Below are 22,443 nucleotides of genomic sequence, written 5' to 3'. Positions count from 1 at the left end.
AACTCCCTTCTCACTCCCCAGGCAAACCGGGACTGCTGGTCATCCTAGCTACTGCCACTGTAGGGAAGATGGGCTTTGGAGTTCAAAGCCTGACAAGTTAGAGGGCTTGATAAACATCCTGGGCTTTCCATGGGAACCCCAGAAAGGTCATAACTTATGTGTATAGAACATGTTTCAGAACTACAGGCAAAACCAAAACAGACCCATTTTAACAAGACATAAAGCCAGTTCCCTAGAAGCTCAAGGTGACCAATTTAACTGCCTAGTAGATCAAAACTTAACACTCTGCAGAGGAGGATTAAACACAATAAGAATCTCAATAATGACATCTACAATGTCTAATACGAAATAAAACATTAGTAGATGTGGAACAATAAATGTTATTCATGGTCAAGAGGAAAAAGTCAATACTAAATAGAAAAGAACCACAGATGATGTAGATGCTGAAGACAGCAGACAAGAATTTTTAAATAATTGCCAAATATGTTTTAAAAATCATAGATGAAGAGAAGGGTACTTTCAGGAGTTCTACGGAAACTGTAAGAAAAAAAATGAAGAACCAAATGGAAATCATAAAACTGAAAAATATAACAGCTGAAATTAAAAATGTACTGGATGGTATGAATAGCAGATTGGATACAACAAGAAAGGACCAGTAAACTTCAGAAATTATCTAAACTGAAGCACACAGGGGAAAAAGAGCTCAATGACCTACCTACGGGCCTGTATCAAGCAGTCCAACAAGTGTGCAATTGGAGTCAAAGCAAGAAGAGAAAGCAGGACAGAAAAAATATTTCCCATAATTGTTCCCAAATTGAGGTAAAACCACTGTCTATGGATCCAGGCTATTTAGATATTGTACTTATCCCGGTCAAATTAAAAAAAAAAAATGAACACCACTTTTAGACTCATAGTCAAATTGCTAAAAACCAAAGATAAAAAATAGGATTGTCCTGGTAGTCCAGTGGCTAAGAATCACCTGCCAATGCAGGGTTCACGGGGTTGATCCCTGGTCCGGGAAGATTTCACGTGCTGCAGGGACAACTAAGCCTTTGCCCCACAACCAGGGACGCCTGTGCAGCCCAGAGCCCGTGCTCTGCAAAGAGAGAAGCCACTGCGATAAGTCCACACGCCGCGACGAGAGAGCAGCCTCTGCTCACCGTTAACTAGAGAAAGTCCACTCACGGCAACAAAGACTCAGAGCAGTCAAAAATAAATAAACATTAAAAAAAGAAGAAATATTAAAAGCAGTCGCCCAATCCCCCAAAACATATCCAGGAGAACAACAATAAGAATCATAGCTGACTTCTCATAATAAACAGTAGAAACAAGGGAAGAAAAAAATGCCATAGTTAAATAGCTGAAAAAATAAAATTCCATTTATATAATTTTTTTTTCAAAAACAGCAAATACTTATATTGTGTTAGAAGTCAGGCTAGTGGCTTTCAGAGGATAATGAATGGAAAGGGGCAAAAGAGGGGGCTCGTGGGATACTGGGAACATTCTTTTCTTTATCTGGGTAATAATTAACCATTTGATTCCATTTGTAAAAATTCATAGAGCTGTACACTTTACAATACAAGCACTTTCTCTAACAACTTTATACTTATGTAAAAAGCTAAGGGAAAAAAAACGTTTCAAAATAGATGGAAAGACTAGAGAAAATATATTTAGGGCCTCCTACAGAGGAGCCTGGTGGGCTGCTGTCTATGGAGTCGCACAGGGTCGGACACGACTGAAGTGACTTAGCAGCAGCAGCACGGTATATAAAGGGCTTCCCTGATGGCTTAGCAGTAAAGAACATGCCTGTCAATGCAGGAGACGAGGGTTTGATCCCTGGGTTGGGGAGATCCCCTGAAGAAGGAAATAACAACCCACTCCAGTGTTCTTGCCTGGAGAATCCCATGGACAGAGGAGCCTGGTGGACTACAGTACATGGGGTCGTAAAAGAGTTGGACACGACTGAGTGACTAAGAAACAACAATAAAAGTATATAAGCATTTCAAGAAAGCTCGTTATTTATTAGTATTCTTATCATCTTCCCATAGAAAGTTTTGGGAGCTTTAAATGGACTGAAAAGCCCCCTGGGGGCAAATCTTCCTCCTCAATTGATTTCAAGTTCTCTTTAGCACTAGCATAATGGTGTGTATATAGTTTTCACTATAATATTTCTTGACTACATGCTTCCCTAGTGTAAGGTAGTATCCCAGTACATACAAGGTGGCATGGAGACATTTTTGCTTTTTGTCCACTACATCTCTCTTTTCCGTAAATTAAAATTGCTCTTCTGATACTCTTAACCACCCCTTGATTTATGAAGATGGAGTACCATTACACAGAGCACCTTGTGCTCTTTCAAAAAACGCACATATATATCTGAGAACTGAAGCACCGAAGAGGCAATGTATAAACTAACCTTAGTCAAAGCAGGCATCTTTGATGCACACACTCCCTCTTAGTTGAATCTTCCTAAGGACAAAAGAACCCTGGGACACCCAGAGAGAAGCCCCAAGGAGGAGGATATAGATGCTTCTGACCCAGTGTCACAGAAACCAAAGCTAAAATGCCACAAACAGCACTAAGTACAAAGCTCCCCTCAATGCTGGCTTTGGCAGCAAACCTGACACCCCCCTATCATCAGAGATACCTTTGAAGTAGCTGGCAGCCTTCCATTCCCTACTCAAATAAGCTCAGCTTCACATCCTATTCTTTTTTCCAAAGGAGATCTCTTCATCAGATATGAGAGAATAAAGCTCAATTAATTGGAACAGAGTTTTGCTACCAACAAGATAAACTGGGCAATGGTGAACAGCTGTCTATAAAGCACAACACACCGCTGTTAGCGACCTTGTTAGAACAGGGGGGAAATTTAATCAGCAATCGATACTGAGTTCTGTGGAGGAGAAGCTGTAGGGTGGACTGGGGAAGAGAGGGAGGGGTAAGTCAATCATCTACTCCTTCCCCCAGAAACGTCTTTAGGTCAAACCTGTTCTCAAGAGGGCAGAACAAAACCTTTGGAAATCTACTGCTTTCTTCATACATTCCATCTATGGTACCGATCAGGGACATTCAGCTCTACCAGCACCATAGGTCATTTCTTCTCCTCCCAGTTATGACACCACCACCACAGAACATGGTGGTGAGTCATCATCCTCTCCCCTCATATATGCCAAACAGCTAGACTCAAAGACTGCATAGGAAGTCCTATCCAAAGGGGATAAACAGGTAGTAGTAGAGAAGGAAATGGCAACCCACTCCAGTGTTCTTGCCTGGAGAATCCCAGGGACGGGGGAGCCTGGTGGGCTGCTGTCTATGGGGTCGCACAGAGTCGGACACGACTGAAGCGACGCAGCAGCAGCAGCAGCAGCAGCAGGTAACAAGTACTGCTTTTAGTTTCAAATCGCCTTTTAACTTGTTTCACTGCCAGAGCCATTTCCTTGGCCAGAGGAAAGCTGACCGGTCATGGTAATTCTCTTCTGACTGATCTCACGGGAAAAGGACATGTCTAACACCTCAGGGTCCTGGAGACAATTACTAATTGGTCCTGTTATGATTCTTCCTCAGTACCCTTCTTGCATCTCCTATTTTCAGGGGGACCCCTAAAGCCAGATTCACCCTTTGTCATCCTCCAAGAATAAAGGTAAACTGCAATGGGCAGCCTAGAAAAACTGACCTAGATGCTTCAACACTGTCTGCAGCAGGGGAAAACGTGGCTCACAGACAGACGGACAGGATCTTACTGCTTCACATATTCCTCTGTGCTCTTGGGTTTCCCCAGGATGGAAACCAGGGTATCTACAGCAGTGATTCTCAACCCTGATTATGTGCAAGGATCAGCTAGGCTCTTTCCTAGAGACCATGATTCAACTGTCCTGAAGTGGAGCCTTGGCATAGTATTCTTTCATTATCTTTTAAATCAATTTTACTGAGGCATAATTTGAATACAATAAAATGGATACATTCTGAGTATATCGATGACACCTTCTGGCAAATGCACACAGCCCTAATGAAGAGTGTAAGACATTTCCACAACCCCCAGTCCCCTTGTATTCCTTTGCAGTCGACCCCCCACTCTGGCCCCAAAGCCATCACTGATTTACTTTCTATCACTATATATTAGAGTTATCTTTTATAAGATTTCATATAAATGGAATCATACGGAATGTGTTCATAATGTCTGGCTTCTTTTTATCAACAGAATGTTTTGTGAGTTCATCTGCATTATTGTATCCAATAGCATTTCATTTCTTCCTATTGCCGACTAGTATTCATATATGGACATACCACAGTATGATTCTCTACAATATGCTTATTCATCTGTTGATGGATATTTGAGTTGTGACCAGTTTTTGGCTCTAATAAATAAAATATTAGTTTCCTACCGTGGCCATAACAAATTACTACAAACCTGGTGGCTTGAAACAACACACATTTACTCTTGTATAGTTTTGGAGATCAGATGTTCAAAACCAATTTTACTGGGCCAAATGGTATCAGCAGCGAGGCTCTCAATTTCCTTTCCTAGCATCTAGAGCCGAGCTCCTCGGCTCCATATTCAAAGCCAGTGGCCTAGCATCTTCTCTGTGACTTTGCTTCCTTCCTTCCACTTCTCTCACATGGCCTTCCTCTCTTTCGCCTGTAATCTCCTTCCATCTCCCTTTTTTAAGGACACTTGGTGATTGTATTTAGGAGCCACTTATGTAAACAAGAATTAAATCCACATCCTAAGATCTTCAAATTCATCATATGTGCAAAGACTTATGGATAAAGTTCAACAACATCCACAGGTTCTAGGGATTAGAACAGGGACATCTTTGGGGGTGGGACCATTATTCAGCCCACAACAAAAGCTATTATGAATATCCAGGTACAAGTTTTTGTGTAGATATATACTTTTATTTCTCTTGGATAAACACATAGATATAGAATTGATGGGTCATATGGTTAAGTACCTTATTAACTTCATAAGAAACTGCCAAACTATTTTTCCAAAACAGTTGTACCTTTTTAGATTTTTTACCAGCAACATATGAGAATTCCATCCATTCTAATGGTATTGTCAGTCTTCTTAATTTCAACGATTTTAGTGCGTATGTAGCACTAGAATCTACTAGCACTAAAATCTCTCTCTTTATAGTGGTTTTAATTTGCATTTCCCTGATGAGTAATGACATTGAGCATCTTTTCATGAGCTTACTAGCCATTTATATATATCTTCTTTGGTGAATGTGTCTATTAAAACCTTTTACCTGTTTAAAAAAATTTGGGTATTCCATCTTCTTCTTATTGAGTCTTGTGTATTGCAAATACAGTCTACCCATCCTACGGCTTATTTTGCATTTTCTTAACAAAATCTTTCCAAGAATAAAAGTCTAAGAATTGATGAAGTCCATTTTTTCTTTTTTTCTTTCATAGTTCATGCTTTTGATATCCTAAGAAATCTTTGTCTCTTCAAGGTCGCAAAGATTGAAAAAAAAAACTCCCCAAGTGACTCTCTCGAAAAGAAGTTGAGAACTACTGGTCTATTGGGAATCTGACCTAGCTTTCTCAATTTAACCTGACTTTCTGCCATAGAACCTTAGGGTAATAAAGATAAAACAGTTACCTGAAATACCATAACAGGCAGAATAAAATTCAGCCTTAGGACTGTCTGAACTGACTGCCTTCCAAGCCTAAGAGTAAACAGCTGTTAAGGGCTAGAAAGTGTGACTGGAAAAGCCAAGTTGGAGGTACGTCTAGAGTGTCCCAGCTAAGTGAGGGAGGGGAGAGAGAACAGGGTGGTCTTCTCCCTGGTGGGAAAAAGCACATCCAAGTTTATTTCAGTTTAAACTAAGAGAGTGAGAGAAACGATTTCTCTTCTTGGTGGGATCCTTTAGTAAGACATGCCCTGCAAAGAGACGAGATGGAGCTGAGAGTCAGAGTTGGTAGAATTTGTTTTTGAAGCCACCGCATTAAACAAATGAAGGTGGCAGCAATAATATTTGCCCAGACCCTAGTTCCAACAGGGGTTAGACAGACTAAGCTTTCATAACATGAAAGGAGATGTCAGGAGCACCAAACGGGCTCAATTTTCCCTGGAGTCTTAGACAAAGTGCGCCTGTTTCTAAGTTGCGGACAGGAGGCTACTTTCTTTACATGTTATATTTAGCTAAAGGAATCTCTACCAGGACTTCAGGCAACATGTGAAATATGTCCCAGCAGACATTAACCACAAACCAGAGGGCCAGCAGGGAGCATCCCTTAAGGGGGTTCAGAGCAAAGAGGGGCCAATTGTGCAGCCACCCTGACATCCCCAAATTAGCTGAGTTAGCTTCTAGTCAGGTTTTCGGGCAGCTCTCATCTTTAATGAGTCTTTGTTCCCCTCTTACTAGAGATTCTGCCCCTAGGGAGAAACACGTGCTGCCCTATTTCACTTTCACCATCAGGTGCTTGCCCAGACACCAGGTAGGAGAAACAACTGAAGGTTGAGGTTTAACACCTCCAGATCCTTTGAAGGGTTGCGTGCTAAAGAAGAAGTTAGTTTAATTCTGTAACTAAGTGAAATATCTGGATTCAATGAAAAAGAGCAAGAAAAGCCAGAGTACCCTCTACTCTGCATACAATACCTGGAGAGGCCTAAGAGAACATGTAGGTGGAAAACCTTGGGTTCTGGAGCCTGATGGCTGTATTTAAATACCAGCCTCATTTCTTTTCTTGCTTAATCTCTCCAAGCCTCAGTTTCTTCCTCCATAAAATAAGGGTAATAGTAATAACTACCTTATACAAGTGTTGTAAGGATTCAATAAGATAATGCATACAAAGTGCTTAACACTGTACCTACCACACAAGCGTTTAAAAATTGTGGTTCTGATGATTTATAACCTTTACCAGAGAATCATTAAGTTTTATAGATTAAAATAAATTTCTTTAAAGGAAGAAAAGCCCTGACTTTTCCCAGTGACAAGCAGAAGATTCAAATTCACGTAAAATACTGGTAAATTTTCAGGTGTCCACAGCTGAACCAGAAATTAAGGTACATTTTCTTTGTGTCTCTAGAGAAATGTGGGCTTTTCCTTTTGCTACTGGAACCAAATTTACAGGTAAAACAAGAGGTGTATTTATTCTACGTATTCGGATTTCAGTGTGGTATCTCTTGGTTGCTGGCCATTATAGATAAAAGAATCTGAAACAATACTTCAATCTTTTAAGAAATGTGGCCTTCCATTGCTTAAGCAAGCCCCTTCTCTACATCCACACGCACTTTTGTCCGTCCTTATCTCAGGGATTGCAGCTTACCTTATCACAGTGTAACAAAGGTCACCCAGCAACCAGAAGGAAGCCCCCAGGGTAGGATGTCCTTGTTACCATACAGTTACAGTGCATTAGATTTCAGAGGCAGAATGAAGGTCCTATAGCTCAGTTTTCTTTAAACTTGAGAGAACTAAGGCAGAGTAAAAAGAAAGAATTGTCCAGAGTTTCAGAGTTACTGGCTAAGCTGAGCCCAAGAGAAAGAATCTCTTAGGGAAGGGCTCTGCTTTAAGAGCATAAAGCAAGCCCCAAGAAGCGTCCCGAAACTGCCAGGGTGGCCAGGGACACGCCTCGGTTCTCTTATCCGATTACTATAGCTCAACCTGTGGGATCCTAATTCTTCATGTGCAACACACTCTAAGCAAAGGAGACTGAAACTGTGAGGGATGGAGAGAAACTGCTTCTTTGCCCATTACTGGAAAGCAGAGGGCTTCTCATCCAAACAGAATTAATCTGTTCTTAGGGTCAGCCAAGCTAGTTTCTACCTTAGAGTTCTCTGCCTACATTGGACCCCAGGGGAGAAAGAAAAGAGGTTATTCACCCTGTGGGATGGTAAACATCGGTTATTTGACAATCCTAAGGATATCTCTAATCCACTATAATTTAACTGATGAAAAGTTATAAAGATCAAGAGAAAGTCACATGATCTACAACTACGTACAACAATATGAACAAATCTCACAAATACAATGTTGAATGAGAAAAACCAGACACAAAAGAGTACACACTGCAAGATTCTATTTATATAAAGTATGAAACTGAGCGAAACTAGTCTCTGCTGTGAAAAGTCAGGAGTGATGCTATTCTGAGGGGCTGGGGACACGCCTCCCAATCCCTTAGTGACAGGAAAGGAGCATGAGGGGGCTTCTGGGGGTACTGAAATATTCTGTTTCTTGAGCTGGAAGCTGGTTACCAGGTATTTTCAGTTTATACAGATGCATTTAGCTTTAAGCCGATGATATATTCACTTTTCTTCAATGAAATGTAATATATAAACAATCCAGTGATTAATTAGAAATTCTTCCTTACACCCTCAGCATAGAAATGCATTGCTTAAGGAGGCCAATGCTTAGACAAAGCTTGGAATATCATTCATGAGTGGATGGGGGTACACGCCATGTTTTATATACACGCCATGCACTTAGGCCTTTGGTGAAATGTGAATGGCGTTTGCGGAACCAGGGACACTTGTGGCTTTGATAACTGACTGCCTTTGGCACAAACATCTCTAAAATCTGGAGGGGTTATAAGATTCTCTCAGCTTGGTTCTTCTCTAACCTTCTGAAACTGGAGAAAAGGGAGCTGAGAGATGGGGTGAAGTCTAGATAGCTAAACATTTCTCATAAAAATTTCTTCTCAGATGGACAGAGGAAATAGAGGAGGACACTATCCATCAACCCCTTTTCTTCTCGAGATGGTCTAAGTGTCTGTCAAGATGGTAGAGAAGTGGTATCTGATCACTGGTTCTATCTAAGGTTTAAAAAATTTTTTAATACAAATTCCATATATTTCAGGTGTATAGAATGATTTAGTATACACATACACAGTGAAACGATCACTACAATCAAGATGATGTATCACCGCATCACATAGCCACCTTTTTTGTGTGTAGGAAAAGTGCCCCTGAAATCTACGCTCTTAGCAGTGTTCCAGAATTGAATACAGTGCTATTAACTGTAGTCATTAATTTTAGTCACACACAATGTCACCAAATGTTACAGAATAATTTAAGTTGATGACAAGCAAGCTCGAGCAGATGCTAGGAAGCATGAGGAGATGGTGAAAAGTACCCTCGCCCCTAAATGAAGTATGGGCCCAACCACAGCACAGCCGGGCCACTAAAAATAGCCAATGAGCTCTGCAAGGAGTTATCTTTCTCTTCCTTCTTTCATTTTCAGATGATTTTACTCTTAATATCCTATCTGGACGACACAGGGAAAGCCCCTTCACAGATGCAATTATGTAGATAGACAATTCTAAAGAAGTTCTTTTTTCATGCTCATAAAAAAAGAAGAAATTGGGTTCTAATTCCAGACCTACTGAGATCTGTATACTTCCTAATGTTAAGAATCAGAAAACTGATCAAGAGCTAAGGCTACTATGGACCACAGTCTTATTTACTGAAGTCCATTCTCCCCCAGCCTCAAATTTTAACACTGATTTTGTCAACTGGAAACCAGTGAATTCTCTACGTACGAAACCAATGATACCCCTCTATATAAATACATCCTCTTTTTACATATCACTTGTGGGAAGGTTATTCACCTTCTAAAAAATCTTTTGGAAATGTCAGAGCTTGAATGTTAGACATGGTACATCATGTACAATGGTTGGGGTGTTTGCCACCATTTGTAACCAACAGTTATGAATAAATGACACCATTAAGAGCTCAGGTTGAGAGCTTAGAAAAGAGCTTCCTGGGTTTCCAAAAGGCTAGTTCCACTATTGGCAGGTGAATTTGGCACAAATTTCCTAAGATTATCACAATTAATTCTAAGTCTTTCCTTAGTCAAAATTTTTGACATATACCCAAGGAATTGTGACGAACAATTGAGCTTCAGAAAACATTCAGGGATGGGTTCAAGTTCCACCTGGGAGCACCGAAAAAAAAAAACACACAACAGACCAAAGACAAAGATATGCCATGATAAGAATTACCAAATTCATGAGTTCACCTTGGCCAAGATGAGAACTTGGAAATAGAACTGAACTAAAAACATAAACATACACGGATGCGCTAGATGAACTAGAAGAGGAAATCCTAAAACAACACAGAACATCCCTGAATCTCAACAGCTTCACAAATCACTTAGGAAATTAACCAAATACGGTCATTATTAACAGTCACAAATTATGAATTATGCTGCCAGACCTGGGGTTGCACCTTGCAAACGGTTCCTTTCCCAGGGCTGCTATAAAACATCTGAGAAAGGAAGCCAGTTCAATGTTTTCTCTCCATAAGTACGTTTTTAGGGCAAGACCCATGGAAAGCCTTTTAAGTGGGCCAATAAAACCTTCTTTCTCTTATTTGCGAGATGGTGTCTGTGGTTAGAAATAGCCTATTTACCTTTTTAAAGAGCCTTCCTGAGTCCTCGCTGACCTGGACGAACCGAGGAATGATATTATTCAGGTAGATGTCACTTAGCGTGGTGTGGTCCCTGCTCTCCCGCTTCACCTGGTTTAAGAGGAGATTCCAGCAGTTGACTGGAGAGAGAACATTCTGATCCTTCCTGCAGAGAAACGGCAAGAAAACAAATCAGCATTGGTGAACAGGCAGGGTCAACATCTCTGACTACAGTCCATGTCACAAAATCATAGCAATCAGAGCCAAACCAGAAATAAAGATGCCTTTCCTGAAGCTACACCTCTAGTTCTCTCTTTTTCTGAAAGCTCAGTGGAGGAAAAAGGGAGAAAAGAAGCAGAAAGAGAAGGCAGTGATAGGAAGAAGGAAAGAAGAGAAGTAGGATTATCTGTGGAGCATCTACTATGTTCTAGAAGGTAGCATTAGTGGTAAAGAACCCTCCTGCCAATGCAGGAGACATAAGAGACACGGGTTCAATCCCTGGGTCAGGAAGATCCCCTGAAAGAGGAAATGGTGACCCACTGCAGTATTCTTGCCTGGAGAATCCCACGGACAGAGGAGCCTGGCAGGCTACAGTGCATCCTGTCGCAGAGCCTGGCGCAACTGAAGCGACTTAGCATCCACACCTGTGTGTTCTAGAAACTTGGTAAAAGCTTTATATACATTATCTCATCTAAGCTCCATCATCTTGTTGTCAGAAAAGAATTACTATTATCCTTATTTCACTGATTAAAAAAAAAAACAAAACAACACATACTCAGAGAGTTGTCACTTGCCCACAGCTAGTAAGGAGTCACAGAGACAGTAAAAGGGAGTCAGGGACCAGACCACAGTTCTGTACTGACTAGGATGATTCTAGGAGGTCTGACTCCAAATGTCATGACCTCAACCACTACAATATTTGGTTTGTGTCTAGGATTACAGGCAAAAGTTAGTCTCTAGACAAAATCTAAGCTACAGACTAAATCCCTCACATTTCTCTCCCACAGGATTCAATGAAGACAGCTGTGGATGCATTTGCCATGAAAAAGTCACTGAAAATTCTTCAGTCCCACAGAACACATCCATGGAGGTCTGATTTCATTGACTGAGCCATTTTCTCATGTCCCATACAACCAAGAGCATAAACCGTTATCTGCGCCGTGTATTGTGAAGACATTACCAGCCTAAGTGGAGCAGTAAAGCACTAAACCGCGATGCTCATTTCTGCTGCAAAGGATGTGATCTCAAAAAGTTATTGATGAGATAATCAGCTCCCAGCACTAACCGAAGCAACAGAAAGTTTTGCATCTGCAACGTGGATTTCTTTAAGGAAAGAAATAGAAGGTAGGGCTATTTATCAAGAGCTTACTGTGTACTTGGCATATGGCTGGGCCCTATACTCCTGTTGTTTAATTTGAACCCTACAAAACCTGACGAAGTGGGGGTTATCAACCACATTCAGCAGATGAGGAAAAGCTGGACTAAGAAAGGTTACAATATCTTGTTCAAGTTCATAGAGCTAAAAAGTGGCAATGCTGGAATTCAAGAAGAAGCCCTGCAATTGCGAAGAGAATGCTCTTAACCACTGCAAAGTATCACTCCTTGTTTGTTCCCATTTCCCCTCCCGCCTCCCTACAGTCAGACTCTTAACGCAAAGAAAGAAAGCTGTGAATGGCTTGGTTATCGAGCCTGCACCATCTCCCTTCTTGCGCCAGGCACCTGTGACTTGTAGGGCAGAATTCAACTTAAAGGAGCTCTTTCAACTTAGACGTAAGGTAACCATTAACAAATAATCACACCACACCTACTCTGTCTTCTGAACTGGTGGGGCTGCTGCTGCTAAGTCGCTTCAGTCGTGTTCAACTCTGTGCGACCCCATAGACGGCAGCCCACCAGGCTCCCCCGTCCCTGGGATTCTGCAGGCAAGAACACTGGGGTGGGTTGCCATTTCCTTCCCCAATGCAGGAAAGTAAAGAGTGAAAGTGAAGTCGCTCAGTCATGTCCAACTCTTAGCGACCCCATGGACTGCAGCCTACCAGGCTCCTACGTCCATGGGATTTTCCAGGCAAGAGTACTGAAGTGGGTTGCCATTGCCTTCTCTGGGCTTCTGAACACACCAGACCATTAAATCAAAATATCTGTCTAAACAGTACCAAGAGGCTGCTCCAAACCAATGAATATTAAGAGCCCAAACTGAAATTGCTTTATCAGTTCAGTCAGTTCAGTCACTCCAGTCACTCAGTCGCATCTGACTCTTTGCAACCCCAGGGACTATAGCATGCCAGGCTTCCCTGTCCATCACCAACTCCCGGAGTTTGCACTGGAGAAGGGAATGGTAAACCACTTCAGTATTCTTGCCTTGAGAACCCCATGAACAGTATGAAACTACTTTATACCTGCCCTCTGCCCTCAGCCCCTGCCCCAGGCACCGTGCTTCTGGGGTCAAAGTCCCTATCACGTATGTGCTCTTCACTGTGATAACAACTGTATCCACTTTCTAGGAAAATTAAAAGATTTCTATGGAAATTAAAAATATATACTAACCAAGAGAGAGATACATGTAATTAGTTCACTCCTTTCAAAATTTATAGCGCCTGGGGACAAAAAAGAGGTAAATAGGAAACAATCCTAAATTCAAAACAGTGAGATCAGAGCACAGGCATTCAGCAACATTCGATGTTTCCACTGCAAGAGAACTTTCAAACTGATTCCAAATCAGCCCCCGGTTACAAAATCCTAAATAACCTAATTTTTACTGGGTGACAAGACATCCATGTCCTTAGTAAGCCTGGAATATACCACACAAATGCACACACTTTTTAAAGGGGCAGATCTCACGTGACCTTAACTTTACAACTGGTTTCAATCTGTTCCTTGTGGGTTGGTGGTTCCTCTTTGTTCTTCTCTATGACAGTCTACATACATAAAAACAGCGCTACATTTCGAATTTATAAGTGTATAAACATCTGCGCTTTAAACGGACAAAGTACAGTAGTAGGTGCTTTTGTGGTTATAAAAGTGATACTATCACAATACAGCTGGGAGACAAAGAAAGACCTATAATACCACAGAAGGCTAGAGGCACAGGGGCCGGCTCGTCCACCATGCACTGAATCCATCACAGATCACAGGTGGAGGCAGGAGAGGCGAAACCTGCCCAGTACCATGGAACAGGATGCAGAGCCTCGAGGAAACAAAGATAAATTAAAAAGGATGAGAAGAGGTGGGAATCTTTTAAAATGCCTTATCCACTCACCACTCATAAATTTACTTATTCAGAACTTCTAAGGTGCTACAAGTATCCATATTTTTACCACATGCATTTATTTCCACACTTAGAACATGTGGTGGGACAGCCATTATTAGTTTCGGTGAGGAGGAGCTTTAATAATGCGTTCTGAGAAACGCTGGAATTACAGAACATTACATTTCAATTTCAAACAACTGTAATACACCCATTCAAATGAGAAACCTCTACTGAAATATGTAAGGGGTCCAGGACCCAGTTTCCCTGCAGCAGATTCCACCAATGTCTCATAGGCTGCCCACGTGAGCTTTGTTATATGCGTGTTTTGTAATAAAGAATCAATGTATGGGTCTAGACTGTTGAAAAATATGCTATCGATTAGAACGAATGTTGCTCTGTACAGGTTTAGTTTTTAATTCAACCTACGTGTCTCCTTGGGTAAAGCTATTCAGGTTTACCTGATTTGACACACAGTGGCCAAGTTCAACCGCATGCCACAGAAGGCTTGGGGGCCTCTGCTGGGCCCCTGGTAGACCACGGCTGGGTAAGAAGGGTAAACGCACTCAGTATCACCTAATTTCATTACCAATGCTGTAAAGTTTATTAAACATTCCCATTTATCCAGTTAATACTGATGAGGGAGAATGGGAATAGCTTCTAGGTAATGTCAGTGATTCAAATTTAAAACAAGAACCATCCTTCTTTTTCAAACATTTAAATCAATTTAAAACTATCTCAAGATTATGACAACTCATCTGTATGAGTCAGGATTTCTTGATGCCAAACAACACAAACCAGCACCTAAAATAACTTTGATGCTGAAACTGATATAAACTTATAACTCTGATTCATAATCGGGGTTCATAAACCCAGCCTCACTGTTCCCTCTGATTATAAATTGGTACTTCAAAAGTAGATTTACACCAATAAAATACTGCTTTAATCTGCTGCATATATGAGAGCTCTGTGTAAAATCTTTGTTTTAAAAAAGGAGTCTGGCCCTAAAACAAAATAATATTAGACTCCGCTGTCTGTTTCTCCCAGGATTTCCCACTCTCTCTTACTATTAATGTAGCTTTCATATAATATTTTTGGTTCTTTGAGTTTAGACTTATTTCTTATTTGAGTTTGGACTTATAAGTTCTTTGGACTTATTTCTCCTTCCAACAGAGGTGTTTTAATTAATTCATTTATTTATTTTGGGACAGTGATGTGGGAGAGGTATGGGGCATGTGGAAGGAGGGGAACACAACTCTGCTGTAGAGATGATTTTCCCAGCCAACACGAACAAAGGCAAAACACACTTCAGGCTGGAAAACGAACAAGTCAACGAGACATGATTTCATAGGGAGCATATTAAGGTTCTGCTAGAGTGGTTTCCTGCTTCAGCAGCTTTGCAGCTTGATTTTATTTGGGGCTGCTAGAGCCAAGGGAGCTTCGTTTGGTCAGGAGATTGAAATTTGTCTTTATATCTTTTCCATCTATCATTTGTTTGTATAGTTTCTTTACTTTCCCCGCCCCTGGAGTCTTAGGTTGTGTGATACTTGGGCCTTTAAAGAAAAGGGTCTGAATCCCTTAGGCATGTGCTGAACAGCTGCAAACCTCCTCAAACACTAATCCCTAAAAAGCAGACAAAATATCCAGAAGGATTTTTCTTACTTAAAAATTTTTTTCAAGGAGGAAGATCAAGAAAATGTACTATTGTAATTGAGAGGGAATGACTCTGGAGTCAGAAAAAAGAGGAAAAAAAAAAAAAAAAAAGGCCCAGAAAGTCACAAGCCAACTAAGCATCCACAGACGAGGTGACCATTATACATGCACTGAAAGAGCTAAACCTGTACAGTTGAATCATTAACGTCAAATACATTAGCCCAGTTCTTCTCCTTCAACTTAAACTGTTGATGGACATTCAACACACTTAGCCACCAAATCCTTAAAGGGATTCCTCTAAAACACTAAGGTGAAGAGCTGACTCAGTCTCTACTGACCTTGGGAGTGCACGTCCCTGTTTTTCTCTATCCCCCCTGTCCGGTTTCAGCTGTCTCACCTGTAAAATGGACACATGCCTCGTTGTTGAGCATCTAGCTCCCCCAGGATCTCCAAAGCATGACTGCAAACCTGCAAGCTCTCCTGGCTCAAGGTACCATTTAATTAACGATTGCTACGTTCACAGATCTGCAAACAGGCTGCATGATGCAAGCCTGGCATTACTGGGATGGCTTGAGCTTCTGCGGTGCTCTACTGAGCTCTGTTTCCCTTTGGGCCAGTGGTCTCTGCCTTGCCCACCTCACGAGGCTGTTGTGTGGCTAAAATGAGATGGTGGGTGCAAAAGAATTACATCAACACTAAAGCACTACACAAATGTGAAGAAGTATTATTTTTATCTCCAAATACACTAGGATTCAGCATTCATCAATTTCCGACATGCTCCTCACCCGGCCCTGGGCCAGGGCCAAGAGCGCAGCCTGCTGCAAATGCACAGCCCTCGGCAAATAGTGGCTGGGATCAGACAGCAGCAACAGGCAATTAACCAAGCAGCTGTAAGTCTCTAGGAAGACGTGAGGGAGATACCAACGGGAGAGCAGAATTTAATCTTCCACTGTCCTTCCCCCAAGGGGCAAGGTGAAGGAGCAGCCCTGCGTTCCACACGGGGAACTGTGTTGAGGGAGACAGGAAGGAAGCCACAGTGAGACCAGATTGCCAGAACCCTGGGTGCCTCTGTGCTTCCACTGGGCCCCCTTTCCCACCATTCCTTTCAAACCTGCCAGTCTGTATATGAAGATGCAAATATCGATACATCTAAGAAGGTGGTTTCTCACTTTTAAAAATAGTCATATATATGCTGTTAGACAAAAATCCAAATGAGTTAGACAAACACATCTTCCAATACAGATTACTCAGTACCTAGCTATGAGGAGGATTAAAATTAAAAAAAAAAAAAACAAAACCATAATAAAAGGGACCATTTAGTGATAGTTGGACAGGCAACTGGTGACAAGGAGGAGGCTAGATTTCTATACCTAAATTCCTTCCTGGTGCCTTGATTAAAATGAAATGAACTGAGGCAGCCAAAGAGATTATTTTATTCCGATGAGTGTTATTAGCCTTTCTGGCTTATTTTCTCTATTATGCATTTTGCTGATGCTGACAGAAGCAAACCTGCTGGATAGAGAGGCAAAGCTTCAGCGGATTTATGGCTTGACAGTGCCATGCATAAAATCAGACCCTTGCTGACCCAGATAAGCCAGAGGATGGATGGGATTTGCTGGGGAAGGTGTTTAAAGAAGAAGAAGAAAAAATCACCAAGGTGGGAACTGACTTGAAAAAGATTCTGCCTGTAATGGCTGCTGCTGGTTGTGTGACCCAGTAGTACAGCGGGAGCCTGGAGGCATCTTTCAAAGATAGGCAGGCGGGCAGACAGGGAGGGGGCAGGCACACTTCCCTGAGCTTATCACAGCGACAGCTTCAGCTTTGCCAGCAATGAGATCAGAGTAGGAGAGTTCAGAGACAGAAAGAAAAAAGGGCCAAAGGCAGAAAATGTATATTCTACATATGGAGAAATGAGCTCTCCATTTTTCAAGGATAAGTTAATACTACAAATTGTCTTCAGTGGCCTAGACAGATGATTAGAAAGGATTCATGCAGTGGTGTACCCACCTTACTCAAAATAGTCTAAATTGTCCCCTATAATCACGTGTGGGGGAAGAGCTGTATGGAAATGGAATTCTTGTGGCTTTGGATCAGTTCCAAGGAGTCCAGCCACACCCTTGGGATAATGGCATATTCGAGAGCCGGGAGCTTAGGAATCTGCTTTGAAGTTGAGAACTGGACTAGCACGTGTATGACATCTTAATGACTATTTCCTGAATGACCGTAGGACCAAGGTAGCCCTGAGTTAGGTCAGAGAACTGGGAGTGGTTCCCAAACCCGAGCCACTGTATTAATAGATGCTGAATGGAAACATCTCCGTCAATTTACGCTAGGTGAGAGATTTTGCCTTCCCTTCAACCACCCCTACCCCGCCCATGTTCATGGTGGGGAGGGGAGGTTAGAGCTTCACTCAAGACAGCTCTGTGGGTCACAAGAAGAGAACTCATTGAAGGGTGGCTGGCCTAAGATATGAGTATTTTCCACCCTGGTTTCTTGCCAAGATTTCTGGCAGCTTACTGTCCGGCCTCCTTCTCTCAAAAGGAAAGACTTTCCTTGATCTCAAAAGTCTTCTTATTTCATTCATTGATGCAACAAATACTGATTGAGTGCCTACTAGGTACCAGGCACTGTTCTGAGCATGAAAGGGAGCACAACTCTTACTTTTGACCAGGTTCTTGCATGTTTGCAGACCTCCTGGATCTAAGACATGACTTTTCTGCTCCTAAACTGTCCATCAGCTTTAGCCCACATCTTACCCCAGTCTTGATACTTGGCTGACCCATTGTGAAACCCTGATTTGGCTGACTTAGAAGATCTACCTGCCCACCAGACCATTCATGGCTGCTGTGGACCTGGGTCCTTCCCTTTATTTATATCCCATGTCTTGCCACTAGCATTCTTAGAACTATAGGGAGGCATAATCAAAGAGATTACTAAACCCTCTTAATGCACTCTGGGTGCAATCTAAATGCTGGAGAAGAAAAACTATACCAATATGATCCAGAGAACTAAGGGCCTATACATTTACTTAAGTATTAAAATTTCCCCGACAGCTCCCCAAAATAGGCTATAGTCATTTAAAGTTCTGAGCTGATTAATTCACTTAATTAAAATAAAATATCATAGCAAAGTAAAAGACATAACAAAGCTATGACTGATAACCAAAGAACAAAAAAGTCATATATGTTTCTCATTAAAAAAATTTTTATAACCATCTATATTAACAGTTGGATCCACATATTCCATAGAATAATCAGTGAATAACACTACAATTATTTCTTCAGTTTTTTCTTGTCTGGTTAATCAAGATGTCACCAGAAACCCCATAAGTAATTAGAGCACATGACAAACGTACAGAGAAAAAAACACTCGCAGATGTGTTAGCAGATTTTTTAAATGAATGAAATCTTGGGAGATGACTGAGACAGACAGTCTGGCTCGCTCCTGATAGTTCATTGTAGAAAAATAAATACCTGTCTGTGCCAAACTGGAATGATGTCACTCAGAAATCCACACACTTATTTTCAAAGCATTAACCACTACCTTGGGAGAAGGCATCTCTCCGGTATCAGGCAGAAGTGGAGAAGCTTAATCGACAGCCAATAACTCTTCCTGCCTGGCAAATGGTCCTTACACATATCAAGTACCAACAAGCCGCTTGGGAAGAAAGGGTATCCCTAAGATTTGAACCGCCCCCTGCAGAATACCTGTTATTGAGACAGTGTGTTTCCTTACTTGGCTCATGATAACAATGAGAAAGGAGAAATAAAGCAATATGATTTGGTCCTGTGAAACTATAATTGTTGTTTAGTTGCTGAGTCGTGTCCGACTCTTTTGCAACCCATGGCCTGTAGCCCGCAGGGCTCCTCTAGCCATGGGGTTTCTTTCCCAGGCAAGAATACTGGAGTGGGTTGCCATTTCCTTCTTCAAGGATCTTCCCAAGCCAGGGATCTGTGAAACTATAGAACTACATATAATGAAGTCTAAATAGTCATCAGATGAGCTGCCTGCACGGTCATCAGTTCTCATGTGTTATTTTGAAATTTATCTTGCCTTATTGGAAGGAAGTCTCTTGAGGACAGGAGATAGTTTGGAATATTCAATGAATGTCTACCACCAAGAATGGGTGGGTAGTTAATCAGCACTGATTAATGACAGATGTCACGGCCACAGAACTCCACATTAAGCATGGTGCACAGTAAGACAACTCATGTAAAGAACAGTTAACATCTTCAGCCTCCACCAACCCTGCCTAATCAACAACTGCAGCGTGAATCTGGGTAGCTGTTGAGTGACTGACTTTGTGCACCCACGGTTTGTGTGCTCTAAATTACAGCATTATTAACCAGCCGATACTTTGCTGGCAAAAGTTTAAAGGGCTGGATGGAGTAAGAGATGCCCTGGTCAACTTCCAGATTAGTAGGTTACTGAGTTCTACAGGTCTTTAAGGCATCTGGGTAAACAATGATTACCCCATCCCAGCAAGACAGTACTCTGTGGAAAGTGCCCTGAACCATGCGGATGACCTACAGTCTAGTCTTAATTCTGCCACTTGCTGACCAAGTAAACTTGGATACATCACAGATGCAATCTGGGCCTCAACATTTCTTCATCTGCTTAATAAAATAAGTAGGGACAGCAGACCTTTCCTGCCTAACTCACACGGCTATCAAAAAGGCCAAGTCAAAGGAGGTGATGTCCATTAAAAAACATCACAAACACTAAAGTGTTCTACACCTACAAATCAGTATCATCATGTGTTATTATTGTTGTAACTACTATTATTACATGATAGTTCATACAATGTATTTACATTCACAAAACACAGTAGCCAGAGTCATGTTGGAAAAGACAAACATGTCCCCAAATTCCCAGGCCTTATTATACAAGTTTGCAATGAACTTGCTTAATAAATTCTGTACCTTGTCCGTGCACGAAATAGGAATACATTCTGTTGTTATTAACTCATCTGGTTCTCTGGCAATTCCCAACCTCAGTGAGTCTCCTGTGGACAGGAGACCTAGGGGAGGCTTTAAACGGAAGACTTCTACAGTGTAAAAGGAAGCAGCAGAGGGTACAAAAATAAGAAGAAAAACAAGACAGAACTGTGGAATTTCAGAGGTAGAAGGGACTTTCAAGGTGGTCTAAAGTCTAACCAAACTTGTCATTTTATTTTCTAAGCGAGGAAATTGAGGCTCAGGGAGCCTGGGGTCACACACAGTGGCAGAGCAAGGGCAAGGATCCAGGTCTCCTGACCAGCAACTGCTTTCTTATTTTATTGTGGTTGCTGCTCTATTTCAACTAAGATGCACTTAGCAACTATAAAGCGCTGGTGCTGAAAGAGTTAATGGGCAGTGTCCAGCTGCCCCAGCCCCAGAGCGCAGAGCTATTCTAAGACAACACATAACAGGAATACCAAGGGTCCGTGAACCCAGAGGGAGCAAAACTGCTGGTGCCTAACGGCGCCGGAAAGCATGTTGACGCGCTGCATGTGGTTATACATGAAAGGCGAGTGAGCAGGAAAAGCAGTCTCCAATCCCGCCCCATTCTAATTTGGGGCTGACTCTGGGCACCTACTGGAGGCTGACCACACCCCGGCCACTCTGTACAATGACCCTTCAGTTCCTTCGCGCCCCGTTCCGTGGCCCCAGTTAACTCCTTCTCTGCCTTCACAGGGGCCATAGCGGATTTGGAAAAAGAGCAAGATCAAAGCACAGCAAGGTCCAGGAGTGAGCGTGGGTAACCGGGGCAACTATAATGGGAAGATTCTCAGTTTGGATTCAGAGGATACCCACTAAGCTCTACCGTCTCCAAGCAAATGTGTAATGTGAAGCCTGGAGCAGCTAAGCTCCAAAGTCCGTTAGGGAGTAATTTCTCCAAGTGTGAGTGTTCAGGACCCCAAATCACCTTACATCAGGATCTCTTGCAGTGCCGGTTTAAAATCCAGATTCCCTGGCCCTGTGGCCAGAGATTCTGACTTGCTACAAGTTCAGGGCTGCTAAAGTCTGCATTTTAAATATTTATACCAGGTAACTTTATGCACGCCAAAATGTTAAGAACCAATGCTCGAAAAACAATGTTTTTCAAACTGTGGGATACAGCCCATTAGTGGCGTTTAAAAAGTCAACTTAGCAGGTCACCAGTTATCATTTCTCAGAGAATGAAACAGAAGACAGTGGGACAGAATAACACAGAACAAAGCAGGAAATAGCAGAGCACATCACACAGAGCAAAGGTGTCTAGGTATTGCTTAAAAACATGTTGTTCTTGGTTATAACACTGGCATAAAGAACATATATATGTCTGTGTATGCATTCCAGCTCACAGTATGAGATATTCTGGGGGGTGACTACATACCCCAGACCCTTTTGAGAATCTGAGGATTTTCTTCCAAGTATACTTTTCTTATAAAGGAAAGATATAAGCATCTGAATGCAGAGTTCCAAAGAATACCAAGAAGAGATAAGAAAGCCTTCCTCAGCGATCAATGCAAAGAAATAGAGGAAAACAACACAATAGGAAAGACTAGAGATCTCTTCAAGAAAATTAAGAGATACCAAGGGAAATTTCATGTAACGATGGGCTCAATAAAGGACAGAAATGGCATGGACCTAACAGAAGCAGAAGATATTAAGAAGAGGTGGCAAGAATATACAGAAGAACTGTACAAAAAAGATCTTCATGACCCAGATAATCATGATGCTGTGATCACTCACCTAGAGCCAGACATTCTGGAGTGTGAAGTCAAGTGGCCTTAGAAAGCATCATTATGAACAAAGCTAGTGGAGGTGATGGAATTCCAGTTGAGCTATTTCAAATCCTGAAAGATGATGCTGTGAAAGTGCTGCACTCAATATGCCAGCAAATTTGAAAAACTCAGCAGTGGCCACAGGACTGGAAAAGGTCCGTTTTCATTCCAGTCCCTAAGAAAGGCAGTGCCAAAGAATGTTCAAACTACCGCACAATTGCATTCATCTCACACGCTAGTAAAGTAATGCCCCAAATTCTCCAAGCCAGGCTTCAGCGATACATGAACCATGAACTTTCAGATGTTCAAGCTGGTTTTAGTAAAGGCAGAAGAACCAGAGATCAAATTGCCAACATCCGCTGGATCATGGAAAAAGCAAGAGAGTTCCAGAAAAACATCTATTTCTGCTTTATTGACTATGCCAAAGCCTTTGACTGTGTGGATCAC

General features: G+C 41.8%; 1 protein-coding gene across 9 annotated transcripts in view; it reads right to left on the bottom strand.

The window, feature by feature from the left end:
* SRGAP2 (SLIT-ROBO Rho GTPase activating protein 2) overlaps positions 1-22,443 on the bottom strand; it is a 255,988-nt gene that overhangs the window by 112,814 nt on the left and 120,731 nt on the right. For all 9 annotated transcript variants that reach the window (XM_013970021.2, XM_018060075.1, XM_018060073.1 and 6 more), the window contains exon 4: positions 10,355-10,517. In XM_013970021.2, the coding sequence (XP_013825475.2) occupies positions 10,355-10,517 (163 nt within the window). The remainder of the gene's footprint in view (positions 1-10,354; positions 10,518-22,443) is intronic.

This window comes from Capra hircus, chromosome 16 (assembly GCF_001704415.2).
Source record: "Capra hircus breed San Clemente chromosome 16, ASM170441v1, whole genome shotgun sequence".
In the NCBI taxonomy this organism is placed as follows: Eukaryota; Metazoa; Chordata; class Mammalia; order Artiodactyla; family Bovidae; genus Capra; species Capra hircus.
The sequence above is the reverse complement of the archived record's forward strand: the minus strand, read 5'-3'. Positions and strand labels throughout refer to the sequence as shown.